Consider the following 26,193-nt stretch of genomic DNA (forward strand, 5'->3'; position numbering starts at 1 on the left):
GTGAGGGATTGGAATGCCCTGCCTGCTGCAGTTGTAGATGCGTCTAGTTTGGGGGCGTTTAAGAGATCTCTGGATAGGTTTATGGACGAAAAGGGATTGGTATAGGCTAGTGGGTCATTGTTTTTGTAACTGGTCGGCGCAACATCGTGGGCCGAAGGGCCTGTTCTGCGCTGTAATGTTCTATGTTCTATGTTCTATCATCTTATAAACCTCTATTAAGTCGCCTCTCAATGTCCTCTGCTCTAAAGAAAAAAGCCCCAGCTCCCTCAACCTTTCCTCATAAACTTACCCTCCAAACCAGGCAGCATTCTGGTAAATCTCCTCTGTACTCTCTCCAATGTTTCCACATCCTTCTTATAGCGAAGCCTCACCAAAATGTATAATCCTGGTCATGTCATAGTATTGTTCAATATTTTAATTCATATTAAAACAAACTAAAACCCTTCAAATTCCACATAGCTGCTCAAGTCTAGCCCTCATCACCTTCCCTTCTTCGGATTATTTATTATGGAGGAATAAGAAAACCGACACATGTATTAGTCAACTGAAATAAATAGCAACAGAACTACAGATTGCTGTTAAAACCAAGTTTTTACTGTTATAAACAAAGCATAAGATTAACTGTACATGCTGCAACTGGGTCACTATGTACAGGATTAAATCAAACCTCATTAAAATGTACAGAAGAATATTTCTTGAATCAAAAGAATCCAAGTATCAGCTAAAACTGAAATTTAATAGAGAAAAAATAATTACAAAATTATTAAATTTAAGTACATATAGTTACAGCTGCCCCTCCAAAAATAAACTCACAGGTGCTACACTTTAAATTACTAAGCACATTTTCTTTATTTTCGTAACAGAGCAATTAAGAGTCACAAATAAACTATTAAGTTCGTACCCAAATGAGACAATTGTGGTCATGTGAAGTTAAATAATATCCACAAAAAAATTTAGAAGGGAGTGAGTCATAAACAAAAATTTGAAATTTCCTCCTTCTCCCACCCCACTCCATGTGGCTGATCACTTAAAAGACATTAGTACTGATTCAGTCAATCCTTTAAACTGCTGATATTCTATGAGCTTGTATCATTTGCTGGGCATCAGCAACAAAGGTGCCATTAGCTACTTCTGAAAACTGAAATGAATAAGGCCTTCTTAAAGCATACAGTATGGAACTGCAAAAGCTCAACTCCTTTTCACATTTTTTCCAGTGTTGATAAAATTCAAGTGAAGACCAAAAATAAAGCCAATGAAAAGGAAAACACGCATTCCTTAATTTAAAAAAGCAAATACCACGGGTGCCGGAAGTCTGAAATAAAAACAGGAAATGCTGGAAAACTCATAGCAGGTGAGATTCTTTGGAGAGAGAAAAAGAACTATGTTTTAGAGTCCATTACTTTTGTGTCATTTCTGACAATAGGTCACTAATCTGAAACCTTGGCTGCAATTCTCCGGTCCCGTTGTTGAATGAAGATCTGGCTGTGCGTGAAATTCTCCATTCTCGGTGGCAGTCGTGATGGGGCGTACTACATCGGGAAATTCTGGCCTTTGTTTCTCACTCTGTAGATGCTGCCTGACCTGAGTATTTCCAGCATTTCCTGTTCTTTAATTATGCATTTCAGTACCAACAGTACTTACAGGCAGTTAGAAAGCAGCAAAAAATTCAAATTAAGTATGTCATAAAATTGTAATTAGAAGATTTTACTGAAGAGGTTATAAAACGTGTACAGTTCAGATTGCAGGATCAGGCACAAGGTTTCACTTTTCATTTAGGAAAAAAAACATACAATATTTATTACATCATCAATAATCTGCAGTTTTATCGCAATTGGTTGTCCTTGATTTTCTAATTATAACATTTTGAAGGTCAAATATTAAGCATGATAAAAACCAAATAAATTAATTATGCATTTATGAGATGCAAATAGACCCAGAAAATATTCTTTCCCCTTTAAGTATTTGAGCATTTTGTGGAAATTGTCAGATAACAAATTACAGCAGGAGGAATGACAAAGTATTTTCTGTGATCTGTCACAATGAGAAAAGCTATCTTCAATCATTTACTTAAACCATTTCTTAGGTATGTATTTAACACAGGGCAACATCATTAGTCTGTTTTAATTTAAAACCTTTTAACTAGAAGTTCTAAGAGCAAGTTTCAAATAAATCATTCTCATATTAATCAAACTCAAAATCGGCCACTTCAGTAAATAAATTGCCCACAGTAGCAAAAGACTTATTCATTTTAAACTCTGCACTCGAGACCTTCCCCCCCTCCCCTATTTTCTTACTTTACTCACAGTAGCCCAGGCATGGGCGAATTAAGGAATCCTATCTTTATAAACTCTGATTTGCTAAGATGCAATACTCTTTGAAGTTCTGCTACTAAAAACATCAACATGAACTAATCATTAGCTTAGTTCAATATACTGTAATTAAAAAAAAACACCTGAAAAATATGCATAACCTTGTGCTCAATCAACTGGACTGATCTATAGCTGCATGTAATAGTATTTAGAGTAAAGGGCAGAAACCAGATGGGGATTTTGAGCACAAAGATTGGCGATGAATACTGGCTGATTTGCATAACTGCCCTAAAATCATGCTGAAATGAGACAAAGCTTTCAAATCACACTGAAATGTTCTAATATTGTTCTAACCCTAGAACTTGGACATTGGGTACAACCTCAAATGATAGACTTTCACTGTTTAATATCAACGATTAAAGTGTATATAGTAGCTTAGCCAGATACTTTTTTCTTAGATCTAACAGCCCAATCCAAAGATAAAATCAACCAGTGTGCATTCTTATAAGCTCCATACACAAAGCAAAGACTATTAGGCTTAGCGTCTATGTATGAAATCACTTGATAATTCAGTCAGTAGTATATTGTAATATAAAGTGCCCGTGATGATTTCAGAAATGGAAATTTGCAAATTACTTCCAAATTTCTAAACAATATGGAAAACAATCCAAATACTAAACCTGCATAATTACAGTCAGTAAGCAATAGAGAAATCAACCTGTACAGCATGAATTGGCACTGAACTGACAGTCTCAATAGTATTGCTCTTATTTACAATTTAAACACATTTTAACCTGCATTTTTTTTTAATGGAAATGTTACAAACTTTTAAATTTTTTTTTATACAAATGGTATGAAAAATATTTATCCTTAAAATCCAACAGTCATTACTCTACCGCTTGCAATTTTGCATGGTTGATAGATACATTCATGTTCATCATACAGCATGACAGAATAAAATGGATCAATTCACATGCCTCCTTCCTCAAGGTAAATCTAGTAAAAATAACACTGCGGTTATGCACAACCAAGGAGACCAAAAAAAGGGAAGTAAATGAGGTTCGTTATTATCAATTATTGGTTGTGCGTAGCTTAACCTTTTGTTCTCACCATCTCAATTGCTTACTTGCTTCGCCAATCCTGACCAGGTGAATGGAATTGCATTGCGCTGATGGCATGAATGGCATTCAACTTGACAGCATTATTTACAGCTGCACAGAGTACAACACGTTAATACACACGAGTACAGATGTGCAGATATTTAGACAGGGATAAATTAAACAGTCACTCATCCATTTTTATTCTCTGGCAAAAGTTTGTTTGCAATAGGATTCATACTGTTCACTGAGTGTATGCTTTTAGAGGTCTCAATCTCCTCTGGATCCTGCAGAGTCAAAAATATATATTTATTTTTCATCAAAAAAAAACATTTAAGTGTCTTACTTCTTTACTTTATGCCATAAAGGTTTTTTTTAAAAACTAAAATGTGTGCAAGATTTAACTGTGAGAAAAGTAGTGACGCATTGAATTAATCTAAACTATTAATAGTTTCTATTTAATGTCTTTCTAATTCTGTGCAGAAACACATCAATTATAAAAACAGGGTTCCAGTATCATAAAACTATTATTTTGTGCAGATTTTTCACATTCTACCTTTATTAACATATATATTTCTACATTTCTCCAAATTTTAATCATTCATAGGCAGCATATTTTACTATTCCCCGTGCCTGACAATATCAATTTATTTTTACTCCAATACCTAAAGCGCTCCTCTTCAAAAAAGAGGCATGGTAAAGATGCGTGCAACGAGACTGTCTGTATTGACACTAATCAATGGAGTCAAAAGCTCCGAAATTGCCAGAATATTGACCAGCAAAACAGCAACATCCATCAGCATTTCATAAGTTGGCTATTGTTTAGTTAACAAGCTTCTTATTTGTGCTTTGTGCCTCCCAGTACTTTGATTTAGTGTCTTACTATAAAAATTACACTACAGCACTTCTCCTGTGCAGTTCTTTGGGTACAAGACTGGTGCTGATAACTGAAGTAAAATTAAAACGGTATACGGTAAGGCAAGCTTATATGGGGCACTGATAGAGGAGGTGTGCACCCATCAACAAGTGCTTAGGAAACCAATTGGATTTAAAAAAAATACTGCAGGTACACACCTTTCCCCATGGCACGGTTCACTGCAGGATCAAACCTGTGGAGAAGGAGAGCTTAACATTTTTTTGGAGGCCCATAAAGACAAACGGTCACATAAAATTTCATCACCTGGGCTGGATATGAACTCAAGTCTTTGGAGTAGATTGTCCTAGCCAATGTATAATGTAGCTAACCAGTAAACAGCACCCAGATTTTAATATCCTGCTACGAAATGGGTGGTTAAGGCTAAATTTCCTAATAGTTATTTACACTTTGGGCTCTAATGCTTTGTGAGTCAAGCCCAGAAATCACTGTAAATGTTATTGTTGGTTGGAATTTACTGAGAAAAATTACCATTTCTTTTCCCTGCAAATTATTTTATTTATACACTTATAAAAAAATTTCTTGCTAATTGAGGAACATTGGCACATAAGTGCAGAAAAGGGGTAAGTTCTTTGATCAGGGAACAGAGGAGAATATGTACTGAGTGACTGCTGTAGTTTCATCATAAGTTAAACAGCTGCACATCAAAATCTGAAAGTGAGACAATTTGGGTCAATTTGACTAATAAGTGCTCACTGAACCTTAATTTTAATTATATTCGACATTAAAGGACACAATCTAGAGATGAGTTTTATCTGTATGTTAGTCAAAGGCAGCATGAAAACACTTGTTAATAAAGACAAATAATAATTCCACAGCGACACACACTTTCAAATTCATGGATTTCTTCACAAAGGGTCAAGTAAAGATGGTTAAGTCAATCTCATGAACGGAAAATGTATACCGTTAAAGGTGGTCCTTTTGATAAACTCCCTCAGTTAAACCAGCAAGGAAGAGGACAAATTCATAGGCAGGTGAGGGAAACATCATGTAGGTAGTTCTCCCTTTTGGCACTACAGAGGAATCCAAAAGCTGACGATTTCCCTGAACAAAACCAGAGCGGAGGATGCGGCATTTCAGAAATGAGGGCGACTGTGACCATCGCAATTGTATGATCACACAAGCAGAAACTATTATTATGTTTTGAACATAAAGTGCAACAGTGCTTAGGTTCTCATAGTCCATGCTTCAGTTTGCCGATTTTTCAATCCTCAAACTCACATCATGGCAGCATGTTGTGCAAGCACGTTATGACACTGTAAACGTTCCCAGCAAATCAGTTTCAACAATAAGCAAATGCCTTATACTTAGGCTAATTGTACAGTGTTGACTGCAATGGTTTCACAATGCCTTCTTCGTACACCCTCATAATAGCTTCGCAAACAAACTTGTACTGACTCTGCAGGAAGGAAAGGAAGCAAAGGTTCAGTTGCATGTTTTCAATATATACACACTGAACAAAATGCAATTTATTTCAGAGAAGTCTATGACAAAAAGTTTGTATTTCACCGTTCTATTAAATCATTGTTATAATTCAATAGCCTGCACAACAGAATCTTTCCAAACATTAGTTCCAAAATTCCTTCACAATTTATCCTGGCCTATTCTCTTCCATGTCTATCTGCTGGTCCCTGGTATCATCTGTAGAAATGACATCAGCTTCCATATACATCCTGATGACATCCAGCGCTAACTCTCCATCATCTTTTGTGATCCTCCCACTCTGCGTTGTCTAGCTGCCTGAGTGACATTCAACCTTGTACTTATCGTAACTTCTTGGAGTTACAACTGGGGAGAGCAAAACCATATTCTTCAGCCTCTGCAACAAACTCAGTAATTTTTCCACTAATTTCAGCCTCCTCCTTGACCAGTCCCAAGCTGAACCAGGTTGTTTGCAACCACGGAATTCTACTTAGTTGATTTTACAAACCCCTCCAACCTCAAAACCCTCCTCTCAAATGCTGTTCCTCTGATACTAGAGTCTTGTTCACACCCCCACCATTGGTGACTTTGCCTTCCGCTTTTGTAACCTGATATTCTGAAACTTCCTTTGTAAGCCACTCCCACCTTATCCTTTGTCTCTTCCTCCCTCAAAGATCCTCCTCAAAATTCATCTCTTTATTATCTCCTTTCCTGCCTTCGTGCTGGTTTATCTTCCACATCTGTGAAGGGCCTTTGGACATTTTATCCACAATAAAGATATTATATAAAAGGAAGTTATTGCTAAATTGTTAAAATGCTCTCCTTTCCATATGATAGGTTGGCTTCTAAAATGCTGTTCTGATCTTTTACGGAGGATGACAAGCAGGTATGCCACCAATTAGGTGAAAAGGGAGTACTGAGGTTCCTTTTGGATTGTTTGAGACAGTACACTTTTTAGGCTCCCACTATATTCCTCCAAGGTGCCCCATATTGTAATACAAGGCAACTAAACAATTTTTAACAGAAGTGAAAGATTGGATACTGAAGTTACTACCAATGCCAAAACCCAGCAAACCACAATGATCAATTGGCAAAATTAATAACTGAAGTTGTTGGTATGTGTATGCAGCTTGCAGAGCAGCAGGTGGCAGCCTCACCCACGTTAATCTTTATCTAACGTGCATGTCGAGCTATGTCAGAAAATAGTTCAGAAATTATTTCCCACTCCACAAGTGTAGTTTTTGTATTAGTTCTTTCCCTCAAAAGCCAGGACTGACTTTTGACAACTCAGGCTGGTCCCAGATGACAACTGTTGGGTTCTCACTGAAATTGTTCACAGTCATTTGAGGACAGTCAGCATGTTGACTGTTATAATTAAGAAAAGTTTAATCTCACTTATCCCCTCCCTGCCCCCATACTGCCTTTTTTTCCCTTGAAGTGGTGGAAGTGGAAGAGTAAGCTCTTTTTATTCATTTATTTTTTTTTTCTAAAAGAATAAGATGCAGACATCATATTTTCTTCTGCTCTATTTGGAATTCTGTTAAAGTAGCTTGGAATAGTGGTTATGTTTCTGAAATTGGAACAAGAAGCCAGAGACAAGTTCAAATCATATCAATGCAGCTGTGAAACTTAAAGCTAAAGACTGGAATAAAAAGCTACTCTCAGTAACGGTGAGCAATGGAATTATCAGATTACCACACAGATCTGGTTCAGTAATGTCCTTTAGGGAAGGAAATCTGGTGCCTGGTCTGGCCAATTTGATTTCAGACTCACTGCAATGTGAATGACTCTTAACTTTACCCTCTGATGCGACCTTGCAAATCATTCAATTATATTCAATAAGGTGGCTCTAAGCCACCTTCACAAGGGCAACTGAGGATGGGCAATAAATGCTGACCTCACCACTTGAGTAAAAAAAAACTTATCTGCACTTAGAATTACAGTCTGTTGACAATATATTAACATCCAACATGGAGGTCTCAAATTTATTTATTTTTGCACGTTTGCTCTCAGAATGTGGAATATTGATAAGTTTATATATAATGAACAAAAGATGACTGATGTAAATGAAACAGCTAAATTTATAGGTCTCTAAAAATATTACATATTTGCTACCATAAGGCATAAATTAAAAGGAAGCTTCTATTTATAGTTGAATACTTTGCTGAAGCACTTATGTGGGTAGAACACAGCAGCAGTCTGCTTTTTCAAAAGGATTATTTTAAGAATCGCAATAAGAGACCAGTGCACTTGCTGAAACCATCACTTTGGCTCCTCTATAAGATGACATGCATGATTTGAACACAAGTTTAGCTTAACTGATCCTTAAACATGAACAAAAGCTTTTAAAATGGGGGCAATTAAGCTACTGCTCTGGTGGGGAAAATTACAAAACTGAATGCCAACAAATCAATGGCTCCCAAATTTCAGTTTCCAAAAAGATTACTGGGATGACAACAATTTGCATTTATATAGAGCCTTTTACAAGGTGAAGGGCACTAGGGCATTTCACAACAAAGTTATGAACAAAATTTGATACCAAGGCACACAAGATGATATCAGGGCAAATGATCAAAAGTTTGGTCGAGGAGGTAGGTTCAAGGCATGTCTCAAAGGAGGAAAGAGGTAGAGAATGGAGAAGTTTAGGGAGAGAATTAATGGTATTGGCAGCCAAATGGTGGACAATTACAATTGCAGATGCTCAAAAGGTCAGAATTGGAGGAGTGCAAAGATCTTGGGGTGTTCTGGTGGTGGAAGGCTGGGGGGTGCTGATAACATGGAATATGAAAGCAAGGAAAACTTTAAACTTTGTCCAAGATTGAGACAGAAAGAGTATCAGACAGAGAATACGGTGTTATGGGGATAAGGCAACACATTGTTGAGGATTATAAGAACATACAAGCTTAGTCATGGTCTCACTTAATTTAACTGGAACAGAAGGAATGGGTCAAATGTCTTACTGCTGCTCATAGATCTTATGCTGTAATGAATAAAATGACTGTACAAAGATCAGTGATGATGTTTAAACTATAAAATCATGTTATACAGGTCTGTGAATGGCATCTGATCACTCTACATTTGTCTGCTTGCAAGATGAAATTAGGAAGACAGATGAAAGCATAATTGGTCCTCATCTCTCAATTTCTGTCGGCAGAGAATTGCAGGTGGACATGGATCTAGAAGAGAATGGTCTTTGGCTGTGTTATTTGCCCGTGAGTGGGTAGATCTATCAGACAGGATGTAGCCTCACACATGTGAAATGGCCACTTGGATGGCCTACAGGTATGTTGCTTGTTTCTGCAGATTCATCCTCTAGCCCTCATTAATAATGGGACACAACAGGAAAGTTCTGGTTAACTGATAGATTTATTAACAGTCCTTTTCTGAAAACTAATTTATTTGTCCAAAGAGATTTACCACTGATGGACAACTGATCTATTAGTCTACCATCATACTGTGCTATAGTTTGGTGAGCGAAAGTTTGAGGTCGAGATGGTTACTGAAGTTATTCCATCAGGATGGGACAAAGAAAGACTATATGGTTACTCACAGAGAAAAGAACAAACAAATGAGTGTTCAGAGGGAAATACCATGGGAGGGCTATAAACAGAATCCAATGCTTGTTTGAATTCCTGGGTGGACAATTGTATTTTTACGCAAGGAAATGCATGGTGATCATGTGACATAATCTAGGGAATCAAAATGTCAACCGCTGGTTGTAAACATGAAGATACTTTGAATATCTATTGTACAATATCATGCTCTACACTAAAATGCACTAACTCCTTATCTAGATACATACTGTGTGAAGTGCTCAATTTCTGCAGGGTACTGACTCAACCGAAACTGATGAAAGGAACATCTGATCCCACTTCCTGAAAGCAATGCCCCAGAGATGCAACTGTGATGACAAGTGAAAAAAGTAATCAATACTCACTGGTGTTTGAATCATCATGGCTCTCTGGTCTCGCATTGTTCTCACAATATCCAATGGATACACTGGCTGATTGCACTCGATTAGACACATTGCTGTCTCCATAGTAATGAGAACTCCGGTCCGACCTATCCCAGCACTGAAAAACACAGTGGAGTAAAAATGAAATGCACTGGCATAAGAAACCTGATTTACTCTCCAAACGCCTTTTCTGGCTCTCTTTGTATTTAATCTTCGACATCCACTCAATCATTGTAAAGAAAAGATTTTCATCAACTCTATTGCATCCTTATTGTTATTGTTAAGGAATCACCATTACATCCACTGTTCTAACAGAAAAGCCCTTAATGTTTTCCCAATAGAAACAAAATGCCTCAGATGTTGAAAATCTGAAATAGAAGCAGAAAATGCTCAGCAGAATATACATATCTTTGGAGAGGTTGCAGGTCTGTAACCTTTCATCAGAATTGTTCTTTTGAAAGGCCACCGACCTCATATTAATTGCTCTCTCCACAGATGTTGCCTGATCTGTTGAGCATTTTTGACCTCAATTTTTCGAACCTTTTAAAAAATATTTTTATTTCGTTATACTAGTTGGTCCTTTAATGAACCTGCACTGTAAACCCATCTACTGTCTTAATATCATTCCTATAGTAGAGGCAAAATCTGCACAAAGTACTCAACTGTTGTCTTACAATTTTGTATAGATTCACCATTACAATTAAGCCAGAGCTGAGGTGAAATGCTTTCATTCAAAAGGTTATGAATTTTTGAAATTCTCTACCTAAGAGAACTGCGGACACCTAGTTGTTGAGCAAATTCAGGATAGAGGTCAATAGATTATTTTGGTATCAAGGATTATGGGAATAGTATGGTAAGGTAGGAATGAAGCAGACAATTAGGAACAATCTTGTTCAATGGCAAATCAAGCTCAAAGGGGGAATTGGCTTATTCCAGTTTCTTATATTCTTATGACCTTTATAACTTATATCCTCCAGTTTAGTTTCTGGTAAATGGCAACCCCCAAAGTATTGATTTTGGGGTATTCAGTACTAGTAATGCCATTGATTGTCAACGGCAGATGGCTAGATCCTCTCATGCCCCTATGTTCACAGAGAATTTGCCTGGGCTTTTTGATTACATTACCACTACCTCCCTGTTTTTCCAGAACAGAACTCTACAGGATATTATTTCCAATCACTGAGGAACTGGCTCTAACAGCCTCTGTTTTTCTGATTTTTAAACAGTTCTTGGGCCATTTGCTACCCTCACATTTATTCTATCCTCGGTCTTGTCTAATAATATTCTGCATGATGGAAGGTCAGAATTGTGTGGTTGACCATTAATATGGATGTGCCGCCTATTGACACATCATGTGTGTCTTGGAATACAGGCCAAACAAATTCTGTTTTTCCCAATTTTCTTTTGGATGGAAGACTGCCTCTAATCTAACAGTAGTGAACCACACTAGGAATAAACAAGTTTCACTTCTCAATAACCAATTTCCAGTGTTACTACCAAATCTGATGTTGTAAATCTCCTCCCACATCTACTCCCATCCTCGCTGCTTTCCCATTTCAATTTCTGTCACCTCCATCATCTCACCCGATTGTGTAATCGCATGTCATGTACAATTATATTGAAGTGCCTACTATTTAAGCTCACACGTGAAATGTGCTGCCTCCATTAAGTTGGCCATCATTAGAGCATTATTAGATCCTGCTCTCACATTTGCACACAGATCTATTTTCCAGCTACAGTCACTGAATGAAGAAGGCAGACTTTTGCTGAGTTCCCCCCATGCCAATGTTGTTCAGCTCAATTTAACCCCTCCATTGTAGTTCTGACTTTCTCAATACGAGATAGTTAGGTGAACTTATCTGCTCCTATTTGTCCAAAAAAAGAAATAATTATTAGAAAAAGTTTTAGCTCATGTTGAGAATAAACTCTGACCTGTTGGGCCAAAAAGCCTGTTTCTGTGCTGTAAATTCTATGCAACAGTTATTTATCAATAATTATTATTAGTGTAGAAAACTTGGATAATCATTTGCACCATCACCAATGTGATATAGAATAATGGATTATAACTAGCACTTTCCACAGGGCTAAAGTTGGCATTTAAATGAATTAACACAAATCCTGTCCAATTCTCTTCCTGCACTTCATGGATCACTAAGACAGACTTTCAACTGTTTCCATAGCTAGTAATTCCCAGAACACGTCGCTAGCCTCTCACCAGGTGCTTTTAACACTCCACATCAAGCATGGTTGACCAGACATCTCTCCTGCTCTTACCAATAGCACGTTTGGAAGAAATTGCAGGTTAGCACTCAATCTGTTTGATTATATTATGAACCGACCTTCCTTGATCATCAAGTCCTGGAGTGGGACACAAACCTGGAGCTTCTGGCTCAGAGATAGGGATGCTACCCCCTGCACCACAAGACCTCCTATTAAAACAAATAGGTGGCATAAATGATAAGTCACTGTCATAAGTTGGAACATTAAAAAGATGTTCAATATAATCTGCTGCAGGCTCTCATTTACCATACAATTTTACGCAATCCACATTTAAAAATGACAAACGGTAGAAAAAAGAATAGGATTAAAAGAAAAGTGCAAGTTTCTTCTGTGGCAGGAACCCAATTTCTCAGCCTCTGACTAAAAGTGGTTAAGTTTTTCAAGCTTGCAAACTGCTAAACCATGCTTACCTGCAGTGTACAACAACTGGTTCATCTTTGCCAACTCGTGTTTCTCGAACAAGCAACACAAACTTCAGGAAATCGCTCGAATCATCTGGAACACCATGGTCAGGCCATGCAATATATTGGATTTGGGTGAGTGGACGGCTCTCATTTTTCTGTGAAGTTGCAAAAGATTGGATTAACTGACAAACTAGATATACCTGCGGTTCCTTCAATATCACTTTAAAATAAGATTTGGGTTGGAGCAAGCTGATGACTGCATATTGCTGCTCGTTTATTCAATCTGCATGATTTGCCTCAAATTTAAAGATTATGTTCAGGAATCGAGCTCCTAATTTTCAAAAATCATTCATGGGTTGTGGGCTTCACTGGCTAGGCCAGTATTTATTGCCTATCCCCAAATGCCCTCAAGAAGGTGGTGATGAGCTGCCACCTTGAACCGCTGCTGCCCATGTAGGTTAAGTATACCCATAGTACTGTTAGGGGGGGAGTTCCAGGATTTTGATCCAGTTCTACATCCATCAGCCTGGTAAAGTGAAAAGCAAAGCATAATGTGCAGAACTTCTTTTTCCAAAACAAAGCTTGTATTTGTAAATCCTTTAATTTGGTTCGATACTTTGTTAAATTTTCAGAAGCTTGTCAGAGAATAGTAAATAAAGTTCAAGAATGCTGAATATGGGACAGGAAACCACTGACAGACAAATGAGAATGACTGTTAACTGGTGCTTTTGTGGCCAAAGCAGCTCCACAATATATATTTTGACTTTTTGTATTGAAAAAGAATACAACTCAAAATCTCAATTATTAGCCAAGCATTAAATTGAAGGGGAAAACAGTTATTAGTAAGGCTTAATGGAACTTTTTGTTTATAACTTCTGTTTTTTTTGTTGAAGTGGTGGAGGCTGCCTCGCTAAATATTTTTAAGACGCGGGTTGATGGGTTTTTGATAAGAGAGGGGATTAAGGGTTATGGGGAGAGGGCGGGAAAGTGGAACTGAGCTGCGACAGATCAGCCATGATCTTATTGAATGGCGGGGCAGGCTCGAAGGGCTAGATGGCCTACTCCTGCTCCTATTTCTTATGTTCTTATAAGGGGCAGGGGAGAAAGGACAGATCTATCCAATACATCTTAACTATGTTCTAAATACTGTGTGGCTCATACTAGCACCGCTGGTTTCCTATGCATGTTCATTTCACAGACTGGCACAACCAGAAGATAAACCTCCTGAATTTATTAAAAGTGGGTGCCGTAAAGGCTGGTTGAGGAAAAACAGCAAGATGATGAAACTTAAGATGATAAATGAAATGGTCAGCCAGCACACATTGAAATTCATTGTATTTCTTGTATTTAATTTGGATTTTTAGCTTTGTGCCTTTTCTTTTCATTATAGTAAAGAAAGCTATGAATCATAGCATGGTTCCAACATCGGAGGTTGCCATTCAGGCCATTGTGCCTATGCTGATCCCTTAAGAGGCTAGTTACCTGCTGTTATTCTCCTGCCTTTTCCCCATAGCCCTGCAATTCTTTCCTTTTCAGACAGGAATCCAATTCCCACCTGAAAGCCTCAATTGACTCTGCCTCCACCACACAATCAGGCAGTACATTCCAGGTAACCACTTGCTGCGTGAAAACTTTTCCTCGTGTCACTGTTGCTTCTTATGCCAATTATCTTAAATTACAGATTTACAACATAAAGAACAAAATGATGAAATCCAAAAATAAAAATTCAAAGCTTATGCAGCACTAAAAGCCCCTTGCTCAGGCTCGAGGGGCTGAAGAGCCTACTCTTGTTTTCTGTGTCGTGGACATTTTTGTTAAAAATTGCTTAATACCAATCTACGAGTCTGGCCACGCATGTCACCAAAGCTCCAAAACTTCCCCTAAGGGTTTCTTAAAGCATTGACACACAGATTATAGTCTTGATTTTGAGAGGCCAGTGGGAGTCTCAGTTATTGGTCAGAAAACTACAAACATATGAATTAGGAGCTGTAGTAGGTTACTTGGTTGTTCCATTCTGTTCCACCATTCAATAAGATCATGGCTGATCTGATTGCAACCTCAACCCCATATTCCTTTCATCCCCTTGTTAATCAAGAATCAATTTAGCTTTGCCTTAAAAAATATTCAAAGACTCTGTTTCCGATGCCTTTTGAAGAAGGGTTTAAACAACTCATAACCCTGTGAAAGAAAACATTTCTCCTCATCTGTCTCAAATGAGTGGCCCCTCATTTTTAAACAGTGACCCCTAGATATGCCCACAAGTGGAACACTGTCATTTCTGTAGAGGAAGTCTGATGAAATGAGGGCTCTTCTCTTAAGTGGACACTATAAGGTCTCCTGTGATTAAGGTCCTGGTAGCAGAAGACTGCATGGCAAGTGCTGTAGGTCAGAGACTGGCAGCTTCTCAGCACCACCAGTGGGAACAGTGGCTGCTGGTGGCACTGTACTCTTAACAGGTCTAGGAATATTGAGGGATTCCAGGTCAAAGGTGAATGAGAATGGGATGGGTTTGAGGGTGGAGCGATAAGAAGAGTTATGGTGCCACTTTTGGCAGCTCCCTGCTGATGCCAAGCCTCCCTCTTCTCCCAGTCAGGCATAAAGTGCCTGATAATCAGGGGTCCTCCTCGGAAGACCGCTGGCAAATGTAATAGGGTTGCCGGGCAATCTTTTGAGTGGGTGGGAAAATCATGTGGCTCTCATTAAATACAGAAGGCATCAGTAAATTTTGGTGGCCTTAAGAATGATAGGCGTCAATTAGTCATTATTGACCCTAAACAAAATTGCTTTCAGTGGCTGCAAATCCCAATTAGTCCCATCAACCCTTTGATTTAATTGAAGGGTTTTCCCGCCACCAGGAGATTGCACGAGGCTTTTCCTGTGTAAAAGTGGACTAGGAGACACATTAAATTCAGCTTAACAAATTTAATTACACATCAAAGCTATGTGCATAAGCATATTCATCACATTAAAGTTTTAGAAGTTCTGCAATTAGACTTTAAATTAGCCTTTCACTAAAGAAGCCCTTCAAAATGCAGTTAATAACTAGGTGTTTCGAAAGGCATAGAAATTTTAAAAACATAAGAAGTAGGAGCAGTAGGCCATCTAGCCCTTCGAGCCTGCCCCACCATTCAATAAGATCATGGCTGATCTGAAGTGGCTCAGTTCTACTTTCTTGCTTTCTCCCCATAACCCTTAATTCCCTTGCCTATCTGACAAATATATTTAGCGAGGTAGCCTCCACCACTTCAACGGGCAGAGAATTCCAGAGATTCACCACCCTTTGAGTGAAGAAGTTCCTCCTCAACTCCGTTCTAAAGTGCTCCACCCCCCCCGCCCCTTATCTTGAGGCTGTGCCCTCTAGTCCTGCTGTCCTTTCTCAGCAGGAAGAATCTCTCTACCTCTACCCTATCCATCCCCTTCATTATCTTATACGTCTCTATAAGATCCCCCCTCATCCTTCTAAACTCCAACGAGTACAGACCCAGTCTATTTAGTCTCTCTTCACAGTCCAACCCGCTCATCTCTGGTATCAGCCTAGTGAACCTCCTCTGTACTCCCTCCAAGGCCAAAATATTCTTGCGCAAGCGTGGCGACCAAAACTGCACACAGTACTCCAGCTGCGGCCTCACCAGTGCCCTGTACAGTTGCAACAAGACCTCCCTGCTTTTATATTCTATCTCCCTCGCTATAAAGGCCAGTATCCCATTCGCTTTCTTGATCACCTGCTGCACCTGCAGACTGGGTTTTACAACTCATGCACAAGGACCCCCGGGTCCCTCTGCACTGTAGCATGCTGCAGCTTTTCGCCCTTTAAATAGTAATCCCTCCTATTATTCCTGCCAAAGTGGATAACCTCACACTTGCTAACACTGTACTCCATCTGCCAGGTCCTCGCCCACTCGCTCAGCCTATTTAGATCCCTCTGCAGACTTTCCACACCCTCCACACAATTTGCTTTTCCACTCATCTTAGTGTCATCAGCAAATTTCGACACCCTACACTCAGCCCCCTCCTCCAGATCATCTATATACATGGTAAATACCTGAGGCCCCAGCACCAATCCCTGCAGCACTCCACTAGTTACCAACCGCCAATCAGGATAGCACCCATTGATACCAACTCTCTGCCTCCTATTAGACAGCCAATCCTCTATCCACACTAACACCTTACCCCCAACTCCATGCCCCCTAACCTTCTGAAGCAACCTTTTGTGCGGCACCTTATCAAACGCCTTCTGAAAATCGAGAAACACCACATCCACCGCACTAGTCACATCCTCATAGAATTTCAATAAATTTGTCAAACACGACTTCCCCTTGATGAATCCGTGCTGCGTCTGATCTATCAAACAATTCTTCTCTAGGTGCATCGCTATTTCTTCTTTGATGACGGATTCCAGCATTTTTCCAACAACAGACGTTAAACTAACCGGCCTATAATTCCCTGCCTTTTGCCTGCTACCTTTTTTAAACAGCGGCGTAACATTAGCCGTTTTCCAATCTTCCAGCACTTCCCCGGAATCCAGCGAAGTTTGGTAAATAATCACTAAGGCATCTACTATCACCTCTGCCATTTCCTTCAGAACCCTGGGATGCATTCCATCCGGTCATGGGGACTTGTCCACCATCAGTCCCGCTGGTCGATCGAGCACTACCTCTCTAGTGACAGTAATCGCATTCAGGCCCTCAACTCCTACCATCCTTCTATCTTTAATATCCGGCAAACTATTCGTGTCCTCCTCCGTGAAGGGATATGGGCATTGCTAGCTAGCCAGCATTTATTGCCTGTCCCTAGTTGCCCTTGGAGGGCAATTGAAAGTCAAGAACATTTTGGAAAACCCATCTGGTTCACTAATGTCTTTAGGGGAGGCAATCTGCCAAGCCACGTTAATGAGGATGACTCTCAGACATCGAGTATATCCAAGACGTAGATCAATAGATTTCTACATATTTAAGTTATCAAGGGATGGGGGATAACAAAAATAATGTTGAGGTAGAAGATCAGCCATAATCCAACTGAATACTGGAGCAAGCTTGAGGGGTTGAAGGACCTACTCCTATTTTCTATGTTGTGGACATGTTTGTTAAAAAATGCTGAATGTCAATCTACAAGTCTCATCAGGTACTTCATGAATAAAGATTTCATTTTTGAAATTCAAAAATAAAAAACATTTAAAATGAATTTCATCTCCCAACTGTACTCCCCACATGCCCACTAACTCAAGTGTGTCAACTCCTTGTTGGCAAACAGTTCCACAACTCCCATCCCACTTCAAGCAAAAGGGGAGGCATCAGTCCCAACTACTTCTCAATGAACTCCCACATAGCTATAATTCTTTCACTGGGTATCAGATAGCAATCACAATTGGGAACTACTATGGTTAGTTTGCCTTTTCTGAAGTGATACTGAGATCAACTGTAGTGCCCTGAATAAGAAAATCAGTTAGTTGCAGCACATGCCAAAATTAGCTAACAACGTAGACCACTGATTGAGTAGGATTTTTCTGATTCATATAATTTAGTTAATGGATAAACTAACTGAAGACCATTAATTTAAGATTATGGAGGACAAGAAGCATGGCTCATAAGAACTTTTTGAATGAGTTGTATTGGCATTTCAACAAACACCATGGAAGTAAAACGCTTATGGGATTCAGCAGCGCACAGGAGAAGAAAGATTTTTTAAATGAGATATGTTACAATTTCTGCATGCTTTGCTACATGCAATATGTCATTATGGCTGGCTTCAGGTGACTCAAATATTTGTAATTAAGATATTTCATCCATAAGAGAGACACTGAGACAGGTACAGTGTGTTTAAGAACATAAGAAATAGGAAATAGGAGCAGGAGTAGGCCATCTAGCCCTTCGAGCCTGCCCCGCCATTCAATAAGATCATGGCTGATCTGTCGTGGCTCAGTTCCACTTTCCCGCCCTCTCCCCATAACCCTTAATCCCCTCTCTTATCAAGAACCCATCAACCCGCTTCTTAAAAATATTTAGCGAGGCAGCCTCCACCACTTCAACGGGCAGAGAATTCCAGAGATTCACCACCCTTTGAGTGAAGAAGTTCCTCCTCAACTCCATTCTAAACCGCCTCCCCTTTATCTTGAGGCTGTGCCCCCTAGTCCTACTGTCTTTTTTGAGCGGGAAGAGTCTCTCCACCTCTATCCTATCCATCCCATTCATCATCTTATACGTCTCAATGAGATCTCCCCTCATTCTTCTAAACTCTAACGAGTACAAGCCTAGTTTATTCAGCCTCTCCTCATAGCTCAATCCCCTCAACTCCGGTATCAGCCTAGTAAACCTCCTCTGCACTCCCTCCAGGGCCAAAATATCCTTGCGCAGGTGCGGCGCCCAAAATTGCACACAGTACTCCAGCTGCGGCCTCACCAATGCCCTATACAGCTGCAGCAAGACCTCCCTACTTTTATATTCAATCCCCCTCGCTATGAAGGCCAGCATCCCATCCACCTTCCTGACCACCTGCTGCACCTGCAAGCTGGGTTTTTGCGACTCATGCACAAGGACCCCGAGGTCCCTCTGCACCGTCGCCTGCTGCAGTTTTTCGCCACTAAGTAATAGTCCTTCCTACCATTCTTCCTACCAAAGTGGACCACCTCACACTTGCCAACATTAAATTCCATTTGCCATTTCCTGGCCCATTCGCCCAGCCTATCTAGATCCTTCTGCAGACTCTCCACACCCTCCGCACAATTTGCCTTTCCCCCAATCTTGGTGTCATCAGCAAATTTCGACACCCTGCACTCGGTTCCCTCCTCCAGATCATCTATATAAATGGTAAATAGCTGAGGCCCCAGCACCGACCCCTGGGGCACCCCACTAGTCACCAACCGCCAATCCGAATAGCACCCATTGACCCCCACTCTCTGCCTCCTATTTGACAACCAATCCTCTATCCACGCTAACACCCTACCCCCAACTCCATGTCCCCTGACCTTCTGCAATAACCTCTTGTGAGGTACCTTGTCATTTAGACAGGCTTAACACTCAAATGAGTATTGAAGAGCATGCTCCGGTTTGTAGCAGTTAAATTCCCAATTTCCCTATTAGCAAATATCCTGCCATCAGTGATCATAACAAAAGCAGCACACAGTACAAATAAAACAGGCCCATATGGCCAGCTCGTAGGCAGCTGTTGGAGACTGAAGTGTTACAAGTATACTTGTAGCTCACAGATGGAAAAACATTCCCAGTTATCTCTCTCAGCACATTCAACTTACCTCTAAATTGGTTAAAGTCAGCTCTCTGAAGACGTATGCAGGATTTCCCTCTTCTGAGTGACAATCAATCTCAAAATTCCCATATGATGCATTTTCAGAAGGTTCAGGCCAATACTGGTGACACTTAACCTAAGTAGAGAAAGCTAAACCATGTCAATATAATTTAATTCTTTAAAGGAACCTGCTTTCAAATTTAACTTGCTGTACAAATTGGCAACTACTGCCTTATTGAGGAACCTCATATACAAAAACAAACTGCAAACCGTACTACTTTTAAATCTTTTCCATTCTTGCCACAGAGATGCACCAAAGTCGGGGAGGATTTACAAAGTACTGAAGAACTAACTGCATGGCCAAGTATGGAGACATTCAAATGCCATCACAAAATTCATGTTTATTTTATGCAGTTACCCAGAAAGATACTAAAATGCAAACATTACAAGACAGATTCATTAAATAAAGACAAGGCCAAGGCAAAAAAAAGGGAGAGAGATTACAGTACAAAAGTTTCTACAAGTATTTAAAAAAGAGTGTAATTTAACGGAGGGTTGGCCTTCTAATGAAAGTCTGGTCAATTAATACTGGTAAATGTGGAAATGGCAGAAATGTTGAATAAATATTTTGTAGAAGACACAAATAACATCCTCGAAATACTTATAAATCAAGAGGTGAAATGAAGGGAAGAACTAGAAGCAATTACAATCACCAGGGAAATGGTACTGAGAAAACCAATAGAACTAAAAGCTGATAAGTTCCCAGGACCTGACAGCTGGCATAATAGGGTCTTACAAGAGGTGGCTGCAGAGATAGTAGGTGCATTGGTTGTAACTTTCTAAAATTCCCTAGACACTGGAAAGATCCCAATAGATTGGAAAATAGCAGATAACTTCCCTATTCAAGGAGGGAGGCACAAAGCAGCAAACTGCAGGACAGTAGTCTAACATTTGCCACAGGAGGAAAGTCTTGATGCAATCAGACAGAATCAACATGCTTTTGATTAAGGGAAATTGAATTTGTCTAATTTATTCAAATTGTTTGAGGAAGTAACAAGCAACATGGATAATGAGTACCTGTAGATGTAGTGTACTTGGATTTTCACAAGGCATTTGATTAGGTGTCGCATCAAAGGTCACTATACAAAATAGCAGCTCATAGTGTAGGGGATAACATGTTAGCATAGAACAAGGGCAGAGAGTATGCAGAAAGTAGAGACATATGGGTTATTTTCAGATTGGCAGGCTATGCCGAGTGGAGTGCCACAGTAATCTGTGCTGGGACCTCAGCTATATATAATCTATATTAATGACTTGGATGATGGCACATAATGTATGGTTGCTAAATTGCTGATGGCATCAAGACAGATAGGGGAGTAGGCTAAAAAGAGTCTGCAACGGGGCAAAGAAAGGTTATGAGTTGGCAAATTTAACAGATGAAATACAATGTGGAAACATGTGAACTTGTCCAATTTGTAAACAGAAAAAGCAATATATTATTTAAATTGAAAGAGATTGCCAATGGTACAGAGGGGTCCTGGTGCATGAATCTCAAAAAGTTGGTATGCAGGTGCAGCAAATGATTCGAAAGACAAATGGAATATTGGTATTTATCACAAGGAGAATTGAGTAGAAGTTTAGAAGGGTGAGACATGATCTTATTGAAACACAAGATCCTGAGGGCACTTGAGAAGAGTGGATCCTGTGAGGGGTTTCCCCTTGGGCGTACAAGAGCTCGGTTCAAAGTTTAAAAATAAGGAGTCTCCCATTTAAAGTGGAGATTAGGAGAATTGTTTTTCTTTGAGGGTTGTTAGTCCGTGAAATTCTGTTCCCTAGACAGAAGTGGTAGCAGGGTCACTGAATATTTTTAAGACCACGTTTAGATAAATTTTTGATCAACAAGGGAATCAAAGATTAAGTGGGTGAACAGGAAAGTAAAGTTGAGGACACAATTAGATCAGCCATAATCTTATCAAATTGATGAGTAGGCTCAAAGGGCCAAATGGTCTGCTCCTAATTCATTCGTTTGTATGTAAGGAGGGAAAACCAAAGTTAGGATTGGGGTATAAGCTAAGTACAGTTTGCTACCCCCTAAGCTCTTGGCTTTAAATTTTCCTCCTTGAAGCAACTATTGCATAACTAAAACAAAGATGGAGATTGAGGCAATTTTAAGAATTAAATGGAATAGCCATTCTTGTCCCATTTTCTGCTGCATTTTGAATTAATTTATTGCCAAAATATGTTCATATAATGTAAAGACTGTAAATATTTGAGTAAATGACCAAAAGCTGATACAAAGAGATGGGATTTAAGTAGAGTCCTAAAGGAGGACAGAAACGTGAAATGTGTCAGGGAAAGAAATCCAGCGTTTTGGCCTAGGCACTAATGGTGGCACATTTAAAATCTGGGGTATGCAAGAAGTCAGAACTGGAGAAGCAAAGTTGTTTGAGGTTCATAAGATTGATAAGAACAGAATCAGGAGTAAGCCATCTGGCCTCTCAGGACTGTCATGCCTTTCAAGAAAATAATTTATAATCTGATTGTGGCCTTAACTACACTTTTCTGCCAGCACTACGTAACCCTTGACTTCCTAGTAGGTCAAAATTCTGTCTAACTCAGCCTTGAATAAGCCTTCAATTATCCAGCCTCTGCTGATCACTGGGGAATAGAGATCTAGATTAACAACCCTCAGAAAAGATTCCTCCTCATCTCAGTCCTAAATGCAAGACCCATTATTTTTAAACCGTGCCCCTAGTTCTATATTCCTCAACAAATGGAAACATCTCTTAGCATTTATTCCATCAAGACCCCGCTGAGTCTTGCATGCTTTAATAAAATCTCCTCTTAGTCAGTCTTCTGCACTCCAGCCCAACCCACTAAGTTTTTCTCAAAAGACAATGCCCCTCATCCGAAGGATTAACCTCGTGAACCTTCTCTGAACTACTTCCAATGAAAGTAAACCCCTACTCAAGGAAGAAAATCAAAACTGCACACAGTACTCTAGGTGAGGCTTCACCAACGCTCAGTATAGTTGGAGCAAGAATTTGCTACTTTTGTACTCCATTCCAGATTTCAATAAAGGCCAACATTCCATTCACTTAATTACTTATTGTATCTGCATGCTAACTTTATGATTCATGCACAAGGATGCCCAGATCATTCCATACTGCAATCCTCTGCAGTCTCTTACCATTTAAATGATATTTTGTTTTCCTATTTTTCCCAAAGTAGGAAACCAAATCATAGGCCATCATTTAAATATTTGCTCATTCATTTAATCAATCTACATTCATTCTTGCAGACTGTTTGTATTCTCTCAAAGCGCACTTTACTACCTATTTTGTATAAATAAATTTAGCTACAATTTAATCAATCCTTTCATCCAAGTCATTAATATAGGTTGTAAATAGTTGAGGCTAAAACCCTCTAAAAGATATATATAAGAAATAAGGAGGGCAAACTGCCTCGTGTGCAAAACACATTATGATCTGTATTAATAAGTGCTACTAAAGCTAGGCTTACTTCTTTCAGGTAAGGACAACGAACTAGTAAGGGAGAGGCACAATCTAGTTCTGATATATAAGTAATACCCTGCAGAAGGCCAGGAAGTAAAATTAAATATGGCTTAATTCAAAGTCTTCAATATCTATAGTAAGCTTTATAAGCGTGCACCTGGTCTTTCAGCAACCGGGGTACTTCACATAGGTTGGCCCAAATGAAAGGAAATTATTTAGAGTTGATGAAATTCCACTATGGTCGCTTTTCATGGACAGAAGCCAAAAACACCATAAACTGTGGTCTTTAAATACATTTTGTGTAAGATTAACACATTTGAAATGTTGATCCAATTCAGTGAAAGCAAAAGTTAAACTGGTGAAAGTGATTCAAGAGACAGAAACCATATGCAAAGTTTAATATTACTCCTGCATGAACCTTAGTTGAAATGGTTTTTTCCTTTCTTTCTCCCTTCCCAAATACAATTACATGAATACCAATAGAAGTACTATTATAGATCATGTTTAATTTTGGTTTGCTAGGAGCAGTAGAGCACCATTAAATTTGAGCCCTTGTAATGTGGTATCACTTGGAAGTCACTTCAGTGACAGTAGCTACAATTAAGCCACTGGGTTTACCGATGCATTTAAATAAGATATTCATAAATTTGCACTGGCAAATTATAATACAAAAGGGTAAAAATTAGGGCCAACAGGATGAAATACAATACAAGATTTCCTGGACAAAGGCAAGGTTATGTACAATCAATATTTAATATATGTTGTCCTGATAGCCATCAAATTTAATTAGAACTGACTTTTCCTTAATACATGCAATTTAAATAATGCAGCATTGAAAATAATCAACACTTACCAGAGCTAGATTAGAGACTCTACAGCAGAGAAATAGGCCACTTATTCTGGGGTGTTTATATTCCACATTAATTTACTTCATTTTATCCTACCAACATATCTTCAGGTAACAAATTAACCTTTGAAAATGCATCAAAAACGTAGTTTCTCTTTACTCCTTCATGGAACATGGGCATCATTGGCAAAGTCAGCATTTGTTGCTAATCCCTAACTGCACTGTAACCAAATGTCTTTCTGGCCATTTCAGAAGACAGTTAAGAGTCAACAAAATTGCTGTGGGTCTGAGAATCAACAACACATATGGGCTAGACTGCCTTCTCTGAAGGACTACAGTGAACTAGATGAGTCTTTATGACGATCAATAATTGAGACTGTCTTTATATTTCAGCTCTACTAATTGCTTTTAAATTCCAGCAGCTGTCATGAATCCTTATTCCCAGGAATAAGAAGTCTGGGCTTCTGGATTACTTGTCCAGTGACATTATCACTATACTACTGTCATTGTCTTCCCATAAATGTATAGTTAAGATTATACAGGAGAACACAAAATGATGTCTTTTATTAAATATTTTACTTACCCTGCCTCTCTCCACTTGGGTGGTCAGCATGACAACTAGAGAGGATCCTTGCTCCCAAGTCATTTGCCAAAAATCTGGGCAAGTGTTAGGTAAAGGCCCCTGACAAGCAATGTAGCGATTTATTATACTGGAAGAAGGGATTTCCATCTGCAAAATTAAAAAGAGAAAAATTACAACTGATTATAATCTTTGAACCTCTCCAACCACTCCTCACTTGAGCGCTTCATTTTGTAATTTTATAACTCTAAGACTCAAAATTGTCAATTCAGATTCAAAAAAGTAAAAACCATAATTTCGACATGTAATTTCTAAGTCACACAAGTTTTGACTGCTTCGTAATTAGTTATTTTTGTTCTATCACTACTCAATGAATGGCAGAACAAAAGGAGGTCTGTGGAACAAAAAAGGGACCACGGCATGTTTTTCCAGAAATCACTGAAGGCAGAAGGGCATATTAGAAGGGTGGTGAAAAAGGCATATGGGACATTTGCCTTTATAAATTGAGGCATTGATTACAACAGTAGGGAAGTCATGTTGGAGTTGTATAGAACTTTGATGAGGCCAAAGCAAGAGTATTGTTTGCAGTTCTGGTCGCCACATTATAGGAAAGGTGTAATTGCACTGGAGAGAGTGCAGAAGAGATTCATCAGGATGCTGTCTGGGATGGAACATTTAAGTTATGAAGAGAGGTTGGGTATGCTTAGGTTGTTTTTGTTGGAGCAGAGAAGACTGAGGGCCGACCTATTATGTGTACAAGATTACGAGAGAAATGGACAGAATGGATGAGGAGCAGCCGTTTCCTTAAGTTGAAGGTTCAGTCACAAGGGGATATAGTTCAACGTGAGGGGCAAGATGTTTTGGGCAGCAGCAGGGGTGGAGGAAAAGCTTTTTTTTACAGTGGTGACAGTTTGGAATGTGCTGCCTGAGAGGCTGGTTGTGACAGGTTGCCTCACATCCTTTAACAAGTACCTGGATGAGCACAGGGCATATCATAACATTCAAAACAATGGACCAAGTGCTATTAGATGGGATTAGGTGGGAGGTCAGGTGTTTCTCACATGTCGGTGCAGTGTTGATGGGCTGAAGGACCTCTTCTGCATTGTGTGATTCTATGTTTAATCTATCCTTTAACCCCACGTTAGAGTGTAAAGTGGCTCTTTAAATACCACAGAATGGCTATTGAAAAAATTCAAAAGATATTCCTTGGTTCAAAACTTTGAGGATAAACCATTGAAGAAAAATTTAAAACTTGAAAAGCTACAATAGCACAAATGCAACTGATAAGCACTACAATTTAAAGCTGCAATTCATACCACCAACATATAAAATAGGAGAAGTAGACCATTTGACCCCTTGAGCTTGCTCCACTATTCAATAAGATCATGGGTGATATGTTTGCTTCGAATTCCACGTTCCCATCTGTTCCCAATAATCCTTGATTCTCTTGCCTCACAGGATTCTATTTACCTCTGCCTTAAAAATATTCAATGACCCTGCCTCCACTGGTAGAGTTCCAAAGTCTCACAACCTTCAGAAAAAAATTCTCCTCACTGGTCTAAAAAGGGTGACTCCGCTAATAACAATATTTTAAAATTATATAAGTAAAGC

The 26,193-nt window shown here is 39.2% G+C and overlaps 1 protein-coding gene across 4 annotated transcripts in view; it reads right to left on the bottom strand.

Annotated features, from left to right (window-relative positions):
* Nucleotides 1–579: 579 nt before the first annotated feature.
* The window catches only part of ptpn4a (protein tyrosine phosphatase non-receptor type 4a), a 307,923-nt gene continuing 282,309 nt past the window's right edge, over nt 580–26,193 (bottom strand). For all 4 annotated transcript variants that reach the window (XM_080199483.1, XM_080199485.1, XM_080199482.1 and 1 more), the window contains 5 exons: nt 24,586–24,732; nt 19,648–19,776; nt 12,408–12,556; nt 9,700–9,835; nt 580–5,739 (listed from right to left, as the gene is read on the bottom strand). In XM_080199483.1, the coding sequence (XP_080055609.1) occupies nt 5,653–5,739; nt 9,700–9,835; nt 12,408–12,556; nt 19,648–19,776; nt 24,586–24,732 (648 nt within the window). In that variant the 3' untranslated portion in view covers nt 580–5,652. The remainder of the gene's footprint in view (nt 5,740–9,699; nt 9,836–12,407; nt 12,557–19,647; nt 19,777–24,585; nt 24,733–26,193) is intronic.

The sequence above is a fragment of the Carcharhinus amblyrhynchos genome, chromosome 11, assembly GCF_965287045.1.
Source record: "Carcharhinus amblyrhynchos chromosome 11, sCarAmb.v2.hapA, whole genome shotgun sequence".
NCBI classification, from domain to species: Eukaryota; Metazoa; Chordata; class Chondrichthyes; order Carcharhiniformes; family Carcharhinidae; genus Carcharhinus; species Carcharhinus amblyrhynchos.